The sequence below is a fragment of the Mustela putorius genome, unplaced genomic scaffold, assembly GCF_011764305.1.
Source record: "Mustela putorius furo isolate JIRA1106 unplaced genomic scaffold, ASM1176430v1.1 tig00000095_pilon_pilon_pilon, whole genome shotgun sequence".
In the NCBI taxonomy this organism is placed as follows: Eukaryota; Metazoa; Chordata; class Mammalia; order Carnivora; family Mustelidae; genus Mustela; species Mustela putorius.
The window spans coordinates 22,764,108-22,784,511 of NW_025421280.1; the positions used below are offsets into that span (position 1 = coordinate 22,764,108).

The following is a 20,404-nucleotide window of genomic DNA, read 5'->3' on the forward strand; positions in this document are numbered from 1 at the left end:
CAAAGAGCCCAATGCGGGGCTCAATCCAGGACCCTGAGATCATAGCCTGAGCTGAAGGCAGAGGCTTAACCCTCTGAGGGACACGGCACCCCTAAAATAGATTTTCTAAAACAAATCTAATCATGTCTTCACTATGCTTATACTGTTCCATGGCTCCCCATCACCTCTTAGAAAAAATATATGACATAGAGAAGACAGGCTTTGGGCCCTTGCCTCCTCCTCCTTGCCCTCTACTCCCCTATAGGACTTCGAGAGCAGCCAGTCTCAGTCAAATCCCAATCCTGATCCTGGGCACGGAAAGATTACTTATCTTTCCGTGCCCAGCCTACACGGCCCGTCCATCTTCCCCAGTCCGCTTCCCTCTAGCCTGAGAGCACTATAAAGGAGGATTATTATCAAGTCAGCTTGACATGACAGTGACATGACTGCCACATGTCTATTGTTCACAACTTTTTTTGTGTGTTCAAGTTTTACTTATTTAAGTAATTCTGACATGGGGCTTGAACTCACAACCCCAAAATCAGGAGTCTCAGGTTCTTCCAACTGAGCCAGCCAGGCATCCCTGCTCACAGCTTTTTAACTGAATATTTTTAAATATACAGAAATGATGAAAAAGTAAGATGGTGAATACTTGGATACCATCCACCTAGTCATTACGGCATCCTCCTTAACTCCTCTCTCACATACCTTATGTTTTGCTCATTAACAATTCCTTTAGGTTCTTCTTTCAGGATATATCCAAAATCCAAATACTTCTCACCACTTCCTTTTCTGTGCCCCATCCAAGCCAGCACCTCTGACCAGGACTTTTTTTTTTTTTTTTTTTTTTTTTTTTTTTTTTTTTTTTTTTTTTTTTTTTTTTTAAAGATTTTATTTATTTATTTGACAGAGAGAGAGAGATCACAAGTCGGTGGAGAGTCAGGCAGAGAGAGAGAGAGAGAAGCAGGCTCCCGCTGAGCAAAGAGCCCGATGCGGGGCTCGATCCCAGGACCTGAGATCATGACCTGAGCCGAAGGCAGCGGCTTAATCCACTGAGCCACCCAGGCGCCCCTCTGACCAGGACTTTTAGCTTCTTCAAGGCTCCCTGTTTCTTCCTTGCTCCCTACAGTCTATTCTCATCCAGCAGTCAGAGGGATGCTGTGAACTCACTATGTCTCTCCCCTGCTCAAAACCCCAGAATGGAGGGCACTGTGTGGTGCAGTCAGTTGACGGCGCTCAGGTTTCAGGTAGGGTCATGATCTCAGGGTCCTGGGTTCGAGCCCTGTATTGGGTTCCACTCTCAACATGGAGTCTGTTTGAGTTTCTCTCTTCCTCTCTCTTACCCTCCCCCCACCACGCACTCTCTCTCTCAAATAAATAAATCTTTAAAAACAAACAAACCCAGAATGGCTTCTGTCTCCCATCTCCTTCAGAGGAGAGGCTGATGTCCTCATAGTGGCACACAAGGCCTGTTTAATGTGCCAGTATTATCTCCATGTCATTACCTGCTACTTCTTCCTCTGCCTCAAAGGCCTCTCTGTGGTTCCTCAAACAGGCCAGGCATAGCCCAACTCAGGGATTTTGCTTTTTCTTTTCCTCTGCTTCTTAGAACTTACTTCCTCACTTCCTCAGTGAAACCCTCCCTTACCTACTTAACACTGCCAAAGACTCACCTGCTGTCTCCCATACTCTCTAACCCTCTTTCCAGGTTTTTCTCCATTGCAGTTATCACCACTTGAAACACTATGTAGTTTTCACTTTTTTTTCTTTAAGATTTTATTTATTTATTTAATAGAAGGGGAGAGAGAGAGAGAGAGAGAGAGAGAGAGAGAGATCACCAGTAGGCAGAGAGGCGAGCAGAGAGAGGGGGGAAGCAGGCTCCCCGCCGAGCAGAGAGCCCGATGTAGGGCTCTATCCCAGGACCCTGAGACCATGACCTGAACCGAAGACAGAGGCTTAACCCACTGAGTCACCCAGGCACCCCTAGTATTCACTTTTTATCTTTGTTATACTCTATAAGCTCTATAAGGACAGGGACCCGTGTGCTGAGCTACCAGCTGTGCCTCCAGCACCTGGAAGGGTGCCTGGAACGTAGCAGAGCGCTGTCGGCCTCAGTGGAGTGACTGAAGGAATTGGAGTCCAGAGTAGAAAACATTCAAGTCGGAGAAGACTTCCTGGAGGAGTAAATCTAACCGCCCGTGCTCCCAAACACCGCCCAGAGGGTATGGGTGCCAACTCCGCTTTCTCGAACCCCGCCTATCGGGGGCGGGGCCTCTACCGGAAGCCGCCCTCCCGGCGGAAGCGAGACCCGGCTGCCTAGGCCCTCCTCCCAACCTGTCCCGGCTCTTGCCCCGCCCATCCGAAAGTGGGTGAAAGGTTGGCGCTGCCAGCGCTGTAGCTGGGGCTGTGGAGCAGGACGCGTCCGGAACAGACCGACACACTGCCGGCGAGGCCGACAGACGGACCATGGCAGATGAAGCGAAGCCCATCAGCCCGCTCAAGAACCTGGTGGCCGGCGGCTTTGGCGGCATGTGCCTAGTATTTGTGGGGCACCCGCTGGACACGGTCAAGGTGCGAGGAGGCTGGGGCGCCGGCTGGAGGGAGGAGGCCCGGGAGGGGCGCAGAGTGCAGCGTCTCCCAGGAGGCACAGCCCAGGATAGAAGCGGGGCCCGTGGGAACTTAAATGAGAAGTCTAGGAAGTCTCCCTTTAACTCTTTTCGAGGATCGGCGGGGCTGGAGGAGCGGGGTTGGAGAGCGGAGTGGGGGCTGTTCCTTGCGCCCCAAAGAGACAGAGAGAGCAGCCTCTAACCGTCCATTAAGGGCTCTGATTTAAAGTTCTCTGTCCGGCATCCTTTCCCGACCCCGCGCCACTTCTTTGGGAACAGGAAAGAAAACCCACCCCTCCCCCCAAGCTCTAATTATATGCAAACCTTATAACATTATCAGCAGGATTGAAACAGGTCACTGTTAAAGCCCTCCTCAGGGAGAGAGCTAGGCAGAGGTGCAGTTCTTCTAGAGATGCCTTTTGACACATTCTCTGAGCACCCATCACCATCTCCTTCTCATTTTCCCGCTGCAGAGAGGGGTTTGGCCATCTTCAGCCTATTACCTCTGTTAGCCTGATAGACTTCCTGTGGAAGGTGATAACCTCAGAGATGGAGTCGCTTCCAAGGAAAGCAAGCGACTGATTTCTTCCAGGGCCCGGATGATCCTCACAACTCCCACATGAGGAAGCCCTAATCAAACAGGCTCTGGGAAGGAAACTCATCAGAGCTAGTTCCCAGGTCTTCTTCACATACTGCCTCAACTCAGTTCCTCCCCCTGCAACACTTCTAGCAAGGCCTTCCTGGAGACCAAAGTCCATGCCCTGTGACTTAGCATTCAAAACTTTATCCGAGTTTTCTTTTCTTTTTTAAGATTTTATTTATTTATTTGACAGAAATCACAAGTAAGCAGAGAGAGAGGGAGAACCAGGCTCTCTGCTGAGCTGGGAGTGCATTGTGGGGCTCGATCCCAGGACCCTGGGATTATGACCTGAGCGGTAGGCAGAGGCTTTAACCCACTGAGCCACCCAGGTGCCCCTATCTGAGTTTTCTATCATTATTTCTGGACACACATTTGGAGGAAATTGACAGATCATGTGGAGGGTGGGCCTCTGGGGAGCCGACATGAGTTTTGCAGAGTGGGAAGTCTGTGTAGGGGACTTACTAGAATATTGGTTGGGTTTCTTCCCTAGGAGATAGCTCTGGGGACACTTCCTCTTGGCAGGTTTGGGCAGCAACCTCTTTGCTGCCTTTCATCTGGGAAAGAGCTGGAGTCATCCTACAGGAAGATCAGGATTAAAACAACCAGGCTGGTTAGAGCACTGTGAAATGTGAAATCAGATGTTTATTCAGCTGATGGTAAATTCTGTGTGTGTTGTGCTTCCCAGAAAATGGTTGTTGTAGGCAGCACTGTCTGCTAAGAGAAGAATTGTCTGGTCTCTCATCCTACTGTTGATCCATGGAGCCAGACATCTTGTTAGTTCTAGGCATTTGGGACTTCTCTTGAAAGAAAACAAAACCCTTCTTGGCTGCCTTACACAAATGTTGCCCTTAACTTCTGTATCCTCTTGCCCTTCCTCCCCACAGATGTCCCTTTCAGGAAGAGCCCAGTTATCTCTGTACCGAAGTGTAAATGACCAAAAATGTTCCCTGGTGTCTTTATCAGCCAGAAAGCCTGTTTTAAGCTTAAACAAATCACAGATTACTGATTGCCGTCCTTTTGACCTCAGAGAGCCACATGGGCTCCAGTCAAAGCCTAGTCTAGGGGCACCTTCTAAGGTCCAAGGTCACTAGTTGTGGCCTGAGAAGGCAAGAACTGCGGTATTTCAGAGTTGGGAGTTTGGAAAGACTGTATGGCAGGTCCCTAAGGGCTGGCTGAGTTCTGACTAGAGAAGTAGAAAAACCCAGACATCTGGGCGTGGAGAGGGCAAGAGTGAAGGCAGATTACAGGCTTGGCAGTGGGAGTCAGGCTATAAAATAAGATCAGCCATGGGGTACTTTAATGTTCTTACTGACTTGGTTGGAGGAGGTCATGATAGGACAAGGATGAGATTTACAAAAAACAAAACAAAACAAAACAAAAACACAAAAAGGGATGAGCAGTTTTGATACCTTTCTCCCTGCCTACCAAGCAAGGGAGGTTATGCCTGACCATGGAGGATTCGAAGGCCAATATAAGGGATTTTAGATCTAAAGCAGTGGGAGCCTCTGGAGATTTCCACCGTTCTATCCTCTGAGTTTAGATTTGCATGTTCTCTCCATTGCCTAGACAGTGATGCCTTATGGTAACCTATAAGGCCTTAAGAAATATAAGGATAAGAGATTCTAAAGAAACAGAGGAATAGCATGCTGAAATGGTGTTTTGAAAAGGTTAGTATGATAGCAACCTGAGAAGGACTTGGAAGCCCAAGAACTCTGAGCAGGAAAAACAGCCAGGAAATAGACTGCAGAAGTAACTTGGTGAATCAGTTATCTATTACAGTGTAACAACTTATCCCAAACCATACTGATATGAAACAAGAGTAGTCATTAACTCTCATAGTCCTTGTGAGGTAGGATTTTGGGGGCAGCTTAGGCAGATGGCCTGGCTCAGGGTCACTTGTGAGGTTCCAGATATTGGCTGGGATCCAGAATGTGTAAAGAACTCTTGTAACTCAATAAAAAGACAAATAGGCCAATTAAAATTAAAACTTAATATTTGGTGAATATCAGGCATATTTATAGAGATGGTAGGTGTTTGCTAAGAGCTGAGAGGAGAGAGGAATGGGGAGTAACTACTAATGGCGTGGCATTTCTTTTTGGGGTGATGAGAATATTCTAAATTGATTGTAAGGAAGGTTGCACAACTCAAAATACTAAAAACCATTGAATTGTGTACTTTTAAGAGGGTGAATGTTTGGTGTGTAAATTATGTGTTAATAACAGAATTAAAAAAGATACCGAGGGCACCTGGGTGGCTCGTTGGTTTGGGCCTCTGCCTTGGGATCAGGTCATGATCTCAGGGCCCTGGAATTGAGTCCCACATTGGGCTCTCTGCTCAGCAGGGAGCCTGTTTCCCCCTTCTCTCTCTGCCTGCCTCTCTGCCTACTTGTGATCTCTCTCTGTCAAGTAAATAAATAAAATCTTAAAAAAAAAAAAATACTGAACCAGGCTGCCAGACTGGCTTAGTTGGTAGAGAGTGTGACTCTTTTTAAATAAATAAAGATTTTATTTATTTATTTATTAGACATACAGAGAGAGAGAACACGTGCACATAGAAGGGAGAGCAGCAGGCAGAGAGAGAGGGAGAAGCAGTTTTACCAAGTAGGGAGCCTGATGTGGCACTTGGTCCTAGGATCATGACCTGAGGTGAAGGCAGACACTTAATGACTGAGCCACCCAGGCGCCCTTGGCACGTGACTCTTTTTTAAAAAAATTATTTATTTATTTTAGAGAGAGAGAGAGAGCTCAAGCACAAGCAGGGGGAGGGGCAGAGGTATAGAGGAAGAGATGCAGACTCCCCGCTGAGCAGGAAGCCTGATGCAGGGCTTGATCCCAGAACCCTGAGATCATGACCTGAGCTGAAATCAAGAATCAGAGAGTATGACTCTTGATTTTGAGGTGATGAGTTTGGCTGCCATGTTGGGTATAGAGATTACTTTAAAAAAAAAAAGAGTACTGAACTAAAGACAGTTCACCTCCTCCTACAGTAGGTGTTGTCTGGGACTGCAGTCATCTGGATTGACTTCCATGTGGTTCATTCACGTACTGTCACGTTCGTCCTGGTTGTGTCAGGAAGCCTTCTTTCCTCCGAACATGGCCTGTCTAGGCTGCTTGAATGTCCTAATGACATGGTGTCTGACTTCTCCCAAAGCAGATAACCTGAGATAGAGATAGGCAGAAGCTGGCCTTTTTATCACCTAGCCTTGGAAGTCATATAGCATCAATACCACCACATTCTACTTGATAGAAGTGAGCTCACTTGAGTCTGGTCCACATTTAAGGGGAGTGAATTAGGATTTACCTTCGAAGGGGAAAGAGCGTTAAAGAATTAGTGGACATAATTGAAAACCACTACACTGTATATAGATGGGTTAGAACTTGCCCTGGGAAAGGACTCAGAGAGAGGAAGAAATTAGGATTCTGGAAGCATCTGGAAAGACTACTTTAACAGACTTGGTGCCCATGTCGTAACAGCAACAGGAAGTAGTCAGAGGTGATGCTGTGGTTTCAAATTCTGAGAAAGAGGGTGGCTAGGTGGCTCTGCTTAAATGGCACATTCATCAGGAGGGTGAGATTCCAGAGGTGATTTGAGTAGGGAGATCTTCTCCAGGCAGTTGGAAGGGCAGCCCTAAAGAAGGGAAAGAAGGGGGCGCCTGGGTGGCTCAGTGGGTTAGAGCCTCTGCCATTGGCTCAGGTCATGATCCCAGGGTCCTGGGATCGAGCCCTGAGTTGGGCTCTCTGCTCAGCAGGGAGCCTGCTTCCACCTCTCTCTCTCTGCCTGCCTCTCTGTCTGTCAAATAAATAAATAAATTAAAAAAAAAAGATGGGAAAGAAGGTCTGGAGATGACTAAATTATAGTCATCCCTGAGCAGAAGCTGAAGCCCTGCAATCTGAATTTTCTGAAATTGATGTGGACCAGATAGGTAGGGCGCTAAGCCTTGAAGAATGCCTGGAGTAGAAAAGGAGACAAAAGAAGAAGTTGTAAGAAGGGAGGTTTGAAGAAGACATAGTTTGAAGCATTGGGTATACCAGAAGGTTGAGAAGGGTGAGAACCAAGAAAAGTAGGATTAAATCCACGTTATTCCAGAATGCCTCTGTGGGGTGCCTTACCTAACCTCCAGCATACCATCACAAATGAAAGGGGGGAGTTGGCTAGAGCTGGAGCTTTGCATCAGCCAGGCCTTATTACTGACATATCACTTGAACTCCCTAAACCCAGTCTTCCCATCTGTAAGCTGGGAATACCTATCCCATGGGTCATAGTGGAATCCATTAAGTAAGAAATAAATGGTGGAAGTAACTGGATGAAGGGGGGGAAGAAAGCATGGTACTCATGACCTGTGAGTGCAGACTTTGAATAAACTGGAAGAAAACGAAGTCTGAATCTAGCTGGTTAAATGAGTGCCAAAGGCATGTACACAGGCATAGTTTTCTCTGTTCAGAGTTTGGCAGGCAGTTCTGTTTTTGGGAGATGACTGTATTTTAACTTCTGGTTTCAGGTCCGACTGCAGACGCAGCCCCCAAGTTTGCCTGGACAACCACCCATGTATTCTGGGACCTTTGACTGTTTCCAGAAGACTCTTGTTAGAGAGGTATGGTATCTAAGTGCTGGGCATTCCTCTTACTCAGAGGACCACATTCACAGAGCTGGTTTGTTACCCCTCTGGGGGGATAGCCCACAGTTCCTGCTATCTCATCCTGCCATCCTATGCTCTCTTGTGGTTGCGCTGGAGTCTTTGATAGTTCCAGCCACTGCTTTATATGGAAGACTGAAGCTAATAAAATGGTTCTCTCATTTGGAAGGCAGAATTAGACCACATGAAATCATTAGAGATGTGAAATAGAAGAAAATACAAATCTGTATGTCTTGGTTTAATGGTTTAATAGAGGTCCATGTCAGAAGTTCGTGTAAAGTCTTGGGGTTCCTGGCTGGCTCAGTTGGTGGAGCATGTGATTCTGGATCTCTGGGTCACGAGTTCAAGCCCTGCATTGGGCATACTTAAAAAAAAAAAAAAAAGAAAAAAGAAAGAAAGAAAGAAAGGAAAAGAGAAAAGGAAAGAAAAAAAGTGTAGTCAAAAAGAAGTTCATGTGAATTCTAGAGGAAAATTCAGGCAGTCTGATGAACAGTGAGAGAGGCCGGCGAGTCTTCAAGCCTCTAGACAAAGACAATAAATTGGTTTGGGGTTATTGAATTACATAATAACTTTTTAGATAACGCTTAGAGTGGAAACATGAGATTTTATTTATTTCTAAATATTTATTTATTTGCGAGAGAAAGAGAGCAAGAGCAGGGGGACGGCAAGCAGAGGGAGAGGGAGAGGGAAAAGCAGACTTCCCACAGAGCAGGGGGAACCCAATGTGGGACTCAATCCCAGGACCCTGGGATAATGGCCTGAGCTGAAAGCAGACACTTAACTGATGGAACCACCTAGAGGCCCCTATTCATTTAATTGTTTTTAAAGATTTTATTATTTATTTGAGAAAGAGAGAGAGAAAGAAAGCACCTGAGCAGGGGAAGGGGGTTAGGGGAAGAGCAGAGGGAGAGGGATAAGCAGACTCCCTACTGAGCAGGGAGCCTGGCTCCATCCCAGGATCTTGGAATTGTGATGAGCTCAAAGCAGATGTTTGAGCCATCCAGGCACCCCTGAAAGCATAGAATTTTTAAAAAGTTTTTTTTTTTTTATTAGTGATATTTATTGCTTACTTCATTAGCAGGTATGTTAAAAGACCTTGTTGAGAACTTTTCCTTTGCTTCCTAAAATATAACTCTCCTATAAATACTCTGTTAAACATATAATTCTGACTAAATGTACGGAAACTGAGAAGTAGATGTCACCCAGATAAAGAGGAGATGTTGGTAAGTGATGGGCTCAGCCCTGGGATAGAAGTTGGTCCCAGGGTTCCTGTAGGATCCATGCCTGAGATGGTGCTGCCTTTTTCTTCTGTAAGGCATTCTTATAGAATTCTGTGCTGCCCAGAACAGAATCTGACCAGTGTTTGATTGAGGCATTAGGGTTTGGGTCTGTTCAGAGTCCTCTGCCCTGGAGGTAGAGAGGTGGGATTACATGCCTCTTGATCAACAAACATTGAGCACCTGTTTAGTGGCTTAGCAGTGTGCTTGGTCCTGGGGCTGGTGAGAATGGCTTGTATAAACCCAACTCCCTGCAAAGTTGAATAGGCTTCTTTAATTCATAGTGTACATGCCCCTGGTTTTTGCCATGCAGCTTGAGCTCTCCGCTTTCTTTTCTTTCTTTCTTTCTTTTTTTTTTTTTTTTTTTTAAGGATTTTATTTATTTATTTGACAGACAGATCACAAGTAGGCAGAGAGGCAGGCAGGGAGATAGAGGAGGAATCGACTTTCCGCAGAAAAGAGAGATGTGGGGCTCGATCCCAGGACGTTGGGATCATGACCTGAGCCGAAGGCAGAGGCTTTAACCCACTGAGCTACCCAGGCGCTGAGCTCTCTGCTTTCTGAAGCTACTGGAGGTCTTGGTGCTGCATGGAAATTGGTGGGCCCGTTTAGTGCAAGGAAGGCTAGTGGAGTTGTCAGGAGGCATGGGTTAGGACTTGGGTGTCCTTCTCAACCCCGGAGGGGAACTGTGGGCTTTGGAAGGACTTTGTAACATGCTGCTTTTGTAGATCCTCCTCAGAACCTTCTCTTTCCTCTTCATTCTTTCCTGTTTACTGCCTTTGCCCTTTGTCCCCAAGAGAGCCTGCTTATAGTATTAGACCTTTGTAAGTCTTAGACCTTTGTAAGATCCAGGAGTGCTGACTGATACAGCTGGCCCCTGTAGAAGGCTGGTTGTGAATATCCAGAGTCTGCAGACAGAAGGTTCTTCAGCCTGTGTCTGTGGACCCTCCCAGTGTGTAGCACCATCCTGTTTCTTTTGCAGCTCTCTCTCTTTCTTTTAAAGATTTTATTTATTTATTTGAGAGAGTGTGTATGCGACCATGATCCAGGGTTGGGGGTGGACAGAGGGAAAGGGATAAGCCGACTTTGCACTGACTGTGAGACCAATGCGGAGCTCAATCTCAAGATCTTGGAATTAGGACCTGAGCTGAAGTCAAGAGTCCAATGCCTAATGGACTAAGCCACCCAGGTGCCCCACCTGCAGCTCTCTCTTAAGGAACAGCTTTTTTTTTAAAGATTTTATTTATTTAGTTGAGAGAGAGCAAAAGCACAAGTAGAGGGGTAAGGATAGAAGGAGAGGGAGAGGCAGACTCCCCACTGAGCAGGGAGCCCAAAGTGGGACTCGATCCCAAGACCTGAGCTGAAGGCAGGCACTTAACCAACGGAGCCATCCAGGTGCCCGAAGGAACAGTTTATGTATATTTTAAAGATTTTATCTGTTTTTTGAGAGTGTGTGAGTGTGTGTGAGGGTGTGCAAGTACACAAGCTGGGGAAGGGGCAGAGAGCCAAGAGCCAGATGCCCAACTGACTGAGCCACCCAGGTGCCCTTTTATTTTTTTAAAGATTTTATTTATTTGGCAGACAGAGATCACAAGTAGGCAGAGAGGCAGGCAGAGAGAGAGGGGGAAGCAGGCTCCCCACTGAGCAGAGAGCCTAATGTGTGGCTCGATCCCAGGACCCTGGGATCATGACCTGAACTGAAGGCAGAGGCTTTAACCCACTGAACCACCCAAGCACCCCTTAATATTTGTTTTTTAAAAGTATCCCTTTTTGGGGCACCTGGGTGGCTCAGTTGGTTAAGCATCTGCATTTGCCTCAGGTGGTCCTGGGATCTAGCTGGCATCCAGCTCCTTGCTCAGCAGGGAGTCTGCTTCTTCCTCTCCCTCTGCCTGCTGCTCCCCCTGCTTGTGCTCTCTCTCTCAAATAAATAAAACCTTTAAAAAATTATTCCTTATTTTGTATTGAAGTGATACAAACACTTGGGTTTGTTATTAAAAGGCTTGTAACAAAGTAGCAAAGTGATTTATGCCCCAATCTCCAGAGGCAACTGTTTTCAGCTCTTCCAGTTTAAGCTGTTTCTACCTAAATAATATACATTTACTACTATATTTTATACATTTTTATATGTTTTAGCTACCTGTTTGTGGTAGATGATTTTAAGTCTTAACATTTCTTTATCCCTTCTTCCTGCCCTGCCCATATAATTTTATATTTTGTGGTTTAATCTAGTTCACTGTTTTCATGATTACAGCTTTTTATATGTTTAAAAGTTAATTAAGTAATATACTATGAGGCATATTTTATTTCTTGTGTGACTGTTTTTCTTGAGTTTAGGTTAGTAATTGTGTCGGTTTTTTTTCTTGTATTTCTTTGAATCACTGTCTCTGTTATCCTATATCTGAAAAGTACTCTGTGGAGTACTTTTCTGTTTGGTTTTCCACACTGCCGAAACAGTTAAATCTGTTGTTCTTTTTTTTTTTTTAAGATTTATTTATTTATTTATTTGACAGACAGAGATTACAAGTAGACAGAGAGGCAGTCAGAGAGAGGAGGAAGCAGGCTCCCTGCTGAGCAGAGAGCCCGATGTGGGACTCGATCCCAGGACCCCGAGATCATGACCTGAGCCGAAGGCAGCGGCTTAACCCACTGAGCCACCCAGGTGCCCCTTAAATCTGTTGTTCTATGTGAGTTGTTTTGCTTTGTTTTTCTTGGAAACATCCCTTCTGGAGTCCTCCATCTTCATACTCCCAGGTAGACTGGCTCCTTTCCAGACTGACAGTACTCAATGCCATCCTGGAAACCCCATTCACCTCTCTTGGGTTGAACCCTTGGTCTCCTGGGTCCCAAAGCTTCCTCTTCCCTGGTTTACTAACCTTGTTTGTGGGGATATTATCTATTTGTCTATTTATTGGCTATTACATAGTTGATTTTGTCACCAAACTGTATTGAAAAAACTGTATTGAAAACTGAAAATTGGTGTGCAGTCGTGCTATTATTTCTAACAATAAAACCCCCATGTCTTAATACTTGGAAAATACAAAAACTTTTTTTGTTGTTTTTTTAAAGATTTTATTTTTTTACTTGACAGAGAGAGAGAGAGATTGATCACATGTAGGCAGAGAGGCTGGCAGAGAGGGGGAAGCAGGATCCCTGCTGAGCAGAGAGCCTGATGTGGGGCTTAATCCCAGGACCCTGGGATCATGACCTGAGCCGAAGGCAGAGGCTTAACCCACTGAACCACCCAGGTGCCCCCTAAACTTCTTAATTACCTGTCATTTTACCCCAAGAAAGTCAGATCACATTGTTTTTTAGCCTGCTTTTTTAGTGGTCTCTAAGTAGACTTAGTAGTCTCTTGTTACAGTGCGATTTAATGGCTGTGATCGTCCATTCATGGAATTCCCATCATTTGTCTTGGTGGTGTCCTCATTGGGAGTTTTTTGGTCTATTCCAAAATCTTGAGAGCATATAATTGCCTGATGTCATTCCATTTTTACATCTCTGAGTATTTTCTTAGAATAAATTTCTCGACAGAGAATTTCCTGGTGAAAGAGTCTGCTGCATATTGCCGGACTGTCTTCCAGGATGAAAGCTGTTTCCAGTTTCTTCAGCAGTGTATAAGAGGACAACTATTTCTGGGGTTTTCTTCTATTTAAAGCTCTCTTTGCTTGGAGAAGAGCTAAAGGAAGGAAGCCACAGGTTAGAAGACACACTACTCCCCCATTTCAGCAGTACGAAGGGTAGTTGTGTCTATAAACAGCTTCTGCTTCTGTGATTCCTTGCAGGGCATCACGGGGCTATATCGGGGCATGGCTGCCCCCATCATCGGGGTCACCCCCATGTTCGCCGTGTGCTTCTTTGGGTTTGGTTTGGGGAAGAAACTGCAACAGAAATGCCCAGAGGATGTGCTTAGGTGAGTACTTCAGGTCAGGAGCACTTGAAGCTGTTCTGCCTGGTGATGTGACATGGGTTAAAGGGAAAAAAAATCTCAGCAGATAGGAAGCAGCTATCCTCTGGGCCCCTAATCCTGGCTCCTGGTTGTTCCACATGAGGGAAGCACTGGAGTGTCTTTTGCCCTGTGAACCAAAAGGAAAAAGAAAACAACCCAAAGCCCTCTCCCCTCCTCCCTACCAGGTTGTCATAATTTCTTCTGTGAAGTAGTGTCACTGACTAGGGATATTAGTAGTATCAACCCCATGGAATCAGGATGTCTGAATGCTACATGTGTAAAATGCCACAAACAGTTCCTGGTCCTGCAGTAAAGACAGTGGCAGCCGTGATTTCCATTACCTGGTTGGGAAAAGGGCAGTTCTCAACTTCTGTTTTACATCATTTTTATATCATGATTATAATTACTTCAAATACTGGTTTCTCTGTTGAGTGCAATAAATTAGTGTATCTTCTTTTCATAAACTTTAAGAAGTTGGATTTGAGTATGAAGAGGCAGATGAGTCAGGATTACAGCCCAGGATTTACAAAGTAGTTAATAAAAATAGGTCAAGTTTTTTTTTTTTTTTTTAAAGATTTTATTTATTTGACAGACAAGAGATCACAAGCAGGCAGAGAGGCAGGGGGGGGGGGGGGGCGGGGAGCAGGCTCCCTGCTAAGCAGAGAGCCTGTTTCAGGTCTCAATCCCAGGACCCTGGGATTATGACCTGAACCAAAGGCAGAGGCTCTAACCCACTGAGCCACCAGGCACCCCCAAATAGGTCAACTTTTAAAAAATTAAACATTTTTAAACTAAAAAAAAAAAAAAGATTTTGTTTATTTGAGGGAGAGAGTGAGAGAGAGAGAGAGAGAGAGCATGAGAAGGGGAAAGGTCACAGGGAGAAACATACTCCCTTACTGAGCTACCCAGGTGCCCCCATTTTTTAACTTTTGATTCAAGTATAGTTGACATATAATATTAGTTTCGGGTATATAACATAGTAATTCAACAGTATTGTACATTATGAAGTGCTCACCCTGGTAAGTACAGTCACCATCTGTCAGCATACAAAGTTGTTACAATATTATTGACTATATTATATTCCCTGTGCGATACTTTTCATAAAACCAGCTTCTTGGGGTGCAGGGGAATTCTGAATGGAAGTGTGGATGGCAGGGTGGCTCATCTGAGACTTGCAAGGTGACAACTCCTGGGAGGGGCTGTAGGCAGCACAGGACCCCCAGAGGCTAGCCAGACTTCAGATCCAGGAGCTCAAAGGAGGAAGCCCAGGGTGCTATATGGTTGTTTTCTGTCACTACTTTAGGCCACAGCATGCTGAGTAAGGGTCTAGGACATAGATAGAGATGCTTGTAATGTGAAACTATTTCTGGAGTCCTTGTGATCCTTAAATGTGCCCAGTTTTTATAAACAGCCACGGGTGGCCACAAATGTGGCATGTATGGGGTCCTTTTGAAGCTGTATTTGACTGTTGGCAGTCCAGATATCCCATAGACACATGTCCTCTCTGAGCACTTGGTCTTCCAGCTCATGTGACAGTTCCTGGATGTACTAGGACCATGCACTAAAACCTACAGTGGGGTCATTGTTAGTACTTTGGCCTATGGCTTATGTTGCCTGTGTGGTCACATCAGTGTGTAGAGAAACACCCTTCCTGCTTGAGCAAAGATTGAGACACTTGGGACCCCACCCTTTTAATCCTTCTATGTTCTAAATTTTGAACTTCAACCCTGCCGTCTTCCCCTCCCTGGAGTGGTATTTAGGGAGAGTGTGAAAATGAGCACTACCAGGCCCATGGAGTGGATGCCCAAGAGGTCCAGATTCACAGATGGCAACCTGGGGTTTGGGTGGGAGGTGGCAGAAAGGGCCAGGTAGTCATAGAGTGTCTACAGAGTACCCTGTGCACACACAGAGACCCCATTCAGAGGGAAGTCCTTAGTCCTTAGTACCTGACCTGGGGTATGGGCATCTTGCAAAGAATACTTGGTCTCATGAAGGGAAGTTCAGTTGCAGAGAGGGCTTCTCTTGAGGATAGTAGTGTGAACTGAGCCTGCGAGGGAGGCCTGCGAGGGAGTCTCTTGACTGTTACACAGTCAACCTGTGTGCTAGACTTGTCTGCCTAAGGTACATGTGTGGGCCCTGCCTGGGGTGAGAATATGGAAAGAACAGAGCCATTGAAACTGATGTCCTGCCTGGAGGGAAGGACCTGCAGTAGCTGTCTCCCTACTCCCATTTGACATCTGCTTTCCAGATATTGGGCTCCTTGTTGGGGGGACCTGTTTGAAGGCTCAGCAGGCAGAGGCTTGGGGTCAGGAGGGGCCTGAGTCTCTGGCGAGTAACTGAAGATTTTCAGCAACATTTTTTTTTAATTGTGGAGGCTCTTTTGAAATACTAATTACGGCTTTGTGCTCCATTGCCTCCTGGCCACTCTTGATTACTGATCCCAGAAAGAAAAGGAGATGGCAGAGTAGCACAGACAGCTGTGAGCTACAGATGCCTGGAGACTCAGTCTCCTCTGAATACTGGGTGTGGTTCATTCTTTGAGGGTCAGGGTGAGGATCTGGGTGTCTGGCCACTGGGTGACCATTCCCAGCACAGAGGGCCACAGAACCCGTCATGCCTATCTGGGTACCAGCCCTGTTTGGGCCTTTCTCAGCATCTTAGTCCAGTCCTTGCTACTGTCCTGGCAGCCCCTCAGCCTGTGGAGGTTAGCCCCCTACTCGCCCCCCAGCCATGATGCTGTCCTGCTTATGTCTTGGCTTAAAATGTTCTCAGGGCCTTGGTGGTCCAGAGGAAGTGAGATTGGGGGAGAACTGGGGTCAACTGAGACCCAGACCTTGAGTTAGAGGCTTCCCCACACCCTGAATTTTACAAATGGGAAATCAAGGCTCAGTGAAGCCTAAAAAGTTGTGTGTAGTCATGGTGCAGGGCAGGCCCAGAGAGGGAACTGTGTCTCACTATAAAGCTCCTCCCATGGGCGCGACCATCTGAGCTGAGCTGGGGGTGGGGGGTTGGGAGGTTGCGGGGAGGATGGGGGCCTTGCTGACCAAGCTCATACTGCTCTTGACACTGAGAAATTTGCCCTGGGAAATTTGACATCAGAATACACCTAGAACTTGGCTTTTGTGCAAAATAGGACTTATTTGTGCTGGGCTTCTGCCTAGTCAAGTGCTTATTTTTTTTTCTTTTTAATTTAAATTCAAGTTAGTTAACAGAGAGTGTAGTGTTGGTTTAAGTAGTAGAAGTTAGTGATTCGTCACTTACTTATAACACCTAGTCCTCATCCCAACAAGTGCCCTCCTTAATGCCCATCACACATTTAGTGAATCCTCTAACCCCGTATTTTTTCTTAGAAAGTCATCTCTTTGCTGGGATTGCCTCTGTCCTGGGTAGTTAGTCACCGGTGTTTGCCGCTGGTTTTTGTTTTCAATACAGCTACCCACAAATATTTGCAGCTGGGATGTTGTCTGGTGTATTCACCACAGGAATTATGACCCCTGGAGAACGGATCAAGTGCTTGTTACAGGTAAGGGATGGGATCTGGAGTTTGGGGGTTGTCAATTGGGGGGAGGTGGCTAGCTTTTTCCATTCAGTGCGCAATTTTGTGTGGATGTTTATGTCCTTTCACCCTTTATAAAGGCTTCAGATCAGGTGTGCAAAACAGTTTCAAGGTTTTCAGGAACATGGAAGCAATCGTAGTAGAATCGAGAACCAGGACAGTATAACAAACCAACCAAAATGTCACACCTGTGACGTGTCATTCCAGACTTATCCACTCTTATTAACAGCTACTTCAGGAACTCTGAAAGGTAAGTCATGTCTGGTCAGAGGTGGAAGGGAGGCTGCTTCTATCCATTGTATCTTACGTCTCTACAGTTGCCCAAATTCTCAGTGTAGCACTGACCTTGGAGTGCCTGGCCTTTCAGAGGCCAAGGTTATGAACTGGCTGCCTGCCTTACCACACAGGGCTCCTTTTAAAACAAAAAAAAGTTACTTCTATTTTCTTCTAATGGTTGAAGTAAATTAACACACCATTCTTGCTAGAAAATTTGGATAATGCAGAGAAGCACAAAGAAAAAAATGTATTTCTCACCCACTGAGGTAACCACTGTTAGGGTTTCTTTGTGAATTCTGATCTTTTTGGTAAACATGTATATTAAGAAATACTAACTTTTGAAATAATATTGGGGTCATGTAATGCATTAGTTTTGTAACGTGCTTTTTTCATTTGATGTATCCTAATTTTTTGTGTGGTTATTTTTCTGAAGCATTGTGTTCTGTGTATTATTTCATTACATGGCTGTCATTTGCCCAATAATCCCTTATCTAGGGGCATGACAAATTATATATGATAGTGAAGATTTTGCTAAATAAGTGTTTGTGTGTGTACCTGATTATTTTCTTAGAGTAAACGTCCAGACTTGAAATTATTATGTTTAAAGGTGTATACTTTTTAAAAAACATTTATTTATTTATTTTAGGGAAAGAGTGAGGGGGAGGGACAAAGGGGGAGGGAGAGAGAATTCCAGGCAGACTCCATGTTGAGCATGGAGCCTGACATCGGGATCAATCTCATGACCTTGAGATTGTGACCTGAGCCAAAACCAATAGTTGGATGCTTAACTAACTGTGCCACCTGAGCACCCCTAAAGGTGTATACTTAAAAAAAAAAAATGTGGGCTGCTGGGTGGCTCAGTGGGTTAAGCCTCTGCCTTCGGCTCAGGTATGATCTCAGGGTCCTGGGATCGAGCCCCCCAAAGGGCTTTGTGCTCAGCAGAGAGCCAGCTTCCCCCTCTCTGCTGCCACTCTGCCTGCTTGTGATCTCTCTCTCTGTCAAATAAATAAAATCTTTTAAAAAAAGTGTGTGTTGGGGCACCTGGGTGGCTCAGTCATTAAGTGTCTGCCTTTGACTCAGGTCACTATCCCAGGGTCCTGGGATCGAGCCCCACGTTGGGCTCCCTGCTCGGTGGAGAGCCTGCTTCTCCCTCTCTCATGCTTCTTCCTTTCTCTCTCCCCCTGCTTGTGTTCCCTCTCTTGCTGTGTCTCTCTCTGTCAAATAAATAAATAAAATCTTAAACAACAACAATAAAAAGTGTGTGTGTGTTTTAAAAGATTTTATTTATTTATTTATTTGTCAGAGAGTGGGCACACACAGGAGGAGCAGCAGGCAGAGGTAGAAGCAGGTTCCCCGCTGAGCAAGGAGCCCCATGTGGGACTCTATCCAGGACCCCAGGATCATGACCTGAGCTGAAGGCAGACACTTAATGGACTGAGCCACTGACGCCTCCCTAAAAAAAAAGTTTTTAATACCGATTACCAAATGATCCCCCTATATCGGCCTGTCACTTTCTATTCCAGTCAATAATAGAAGAGCAACCACTTACCAGCAAACTCTGCGTCATCTAATTTACAATCTCTGCCAGTGAAAAATTGGCATTGTTTTAAATTTTGATGCTTTTAAATGATGGTGAGGTTAATTATTTTGATGAATATTCATTGTTTGTATTTTTCCATTGTGAAGTTCCTCTTTGTGTTCTTTGCTCATTTGCTTTTTGACTTACAAAAGCTTTGTAATTGTTAATTACTTATTATACGTGGCAAGCCTGTTTCATGGTTTACATTTGTCATTTAAGTTTGTGTATTTTTTTTAGCTTTTAACAGTACAAGCTTTATTACAATTTGTATATTTTTTAAATTAAACTTTTTATTTTGAGACAATTTTAGATCTCTGGGCAGTTGGAAAAAATAATACAAAGGAAAAAATCACAATAATACAGAGAGATTGGGGTGCCTGGGTGGCTCAGCTGAGTCCTGGGATTGAGCCCCACATCAGGCTCCCTACTCAGCGGGAAGCCTGCTTCTCCTTCTTCTGCTCCCTGTGCTTCTGTTCCCTCTCTTGCTGTCTCTCTGTCAAATAAATAAATAAAATATTTAAAAAATAATAATAATACAGAGAGATCACATTTACCCTTTACCCAGTTTCCCCACATAGGTAACATCTGGTAAAACTGTGGTACAATATTACAACAATAATATTGATATTTATACAGAAAAGATACAGAACGTTTCCATCATGCCATGACCACATCCACTTCCTTTCTCTCACTCCAGTTCTTCACTACCCCAGCAACCACCAGTCTGTACTCTATTTCTGCCATTTTATAATGTCAAGAATGTTATACAGATAGAATTACACTACAGTAAACTTACCAGGCAAACTTTTTTGGTTGCTTTTTTTTTTTTAAGCTTTTATTTATTTATCTGACAGAGATCACAAGTAGGCAGAGAGGCAGGCAGAGAGAGAGAGGAGGAAGCAGGCTCCCTACTGAGCAGAGAGCCCGATGCGGGGCTCGATCCCAGGACCCTGGGATCATGACCTGAGCCAAAGGCAGAAGCTTAGCCCTCTGAGCCACCCAGGTGCCCCTTTGTTGCTTTTTTTTAACTCAACATAATTTTCTGGAATTTCATTAGATTGTTTCATGTATGAATTGTTCATTTCTCTTTTAATAGTCCACTGAAGGACATCTGGGTTGTTTCCAGCTTTTGACTATTAGGAATAAAGATGGTAAACATTCATGTTCAGAAGTTTTTCTTTTCTTTTCTGTTTAAGATTTTATTTCTTTGAGAGGGAGAGAATGAGAGAGAGAGAGCACAAGATGGGGAAGGTCAGAGGGAGAAGCAGACTCCCTCCTGAGCAGGGAGCCCAATGCAAGACTTGCTCCTGAGACTCCAGGATCATGACCTGAGCCTAAGGCAGTTGTTTAACCAACTGAGCCACTCAGGCGCCCCCATAAGTTTTTCTAAGAAAATAAGTTTCATTTCTCTGGGATAAATGCCCAAGAGTACAAATTGTTGAGTCATATGGTAGCTGCATGTTTAGTTTTTAAAGGAACTGCCAAACTGTTGCTTAGTTTTTTATGTTTTATAGTCCTGCCAGCAATGAATGAGTGGTCCAGTTTCTCTGCATCCTTGCCAACATTTAGTGCTGTCACTATATTTAACTTTAGCCATCCTGATAGATGTGTAGTAATATCTCATTTTAATTTGTACTTACCTAACAGCTGAAGATGTTGAACATCTTTTCAATGCTTATTTGCTGTGTATCCTCTTAGGTGAAGTGTCTGTTCATGTTTTTGTCCGTTTTCTAATTGAATTTTTTTTATTATTGCATTTTGAGAGAGTCCTTTATTCTAGATACTAGTGGTTTGACATATACATGATTTGCAAATATTTTCTCCCAGTTTATAGTTTGTCTTTTCATCCTCTTAACAGAGTCTCTTTCTCTCTCTCTCTCTTTTTTAAAGATTTTATTTATTTGACAGAGAG

At 44.8% G+C, this 20,404-nt stretch overlaps 1 protein-coding gene across 1 annotated transcript in view; it reads left to right on the forward strand.

Annotated features, from left to right (window-relative positions):
- Positions 1–2,308: 2,308 nt before the first annotated feature.
- The window catches only part of SLC25A20 (solute carrier family 25 member 20), a 29,342-nt gene continuing 11,246 nt past the window's right edge, over positions 2,309–20,404 (forward strand). The window contains exons 1-4 of the mRNA XM_004760703.2: positions 2,309–2,550; positions 7,724–7,816; positions 12,918–13,045; positions 16,514–16,604. Coding sequence (XP_004760760.1) covers positions 2,446–2,550; positions 7,724–7,816; positions 12,918–13,045; positions 16,514–16,604 — 417 coding nt within the window. The 5' untranslated portion in view covers positions 2,309–2,445. The remainder of the gene's footprint in view (positions 2,551–7,723; positions 7,817–12,917; positions 13,046–16,513; positions 16,605–20,404) is intronic.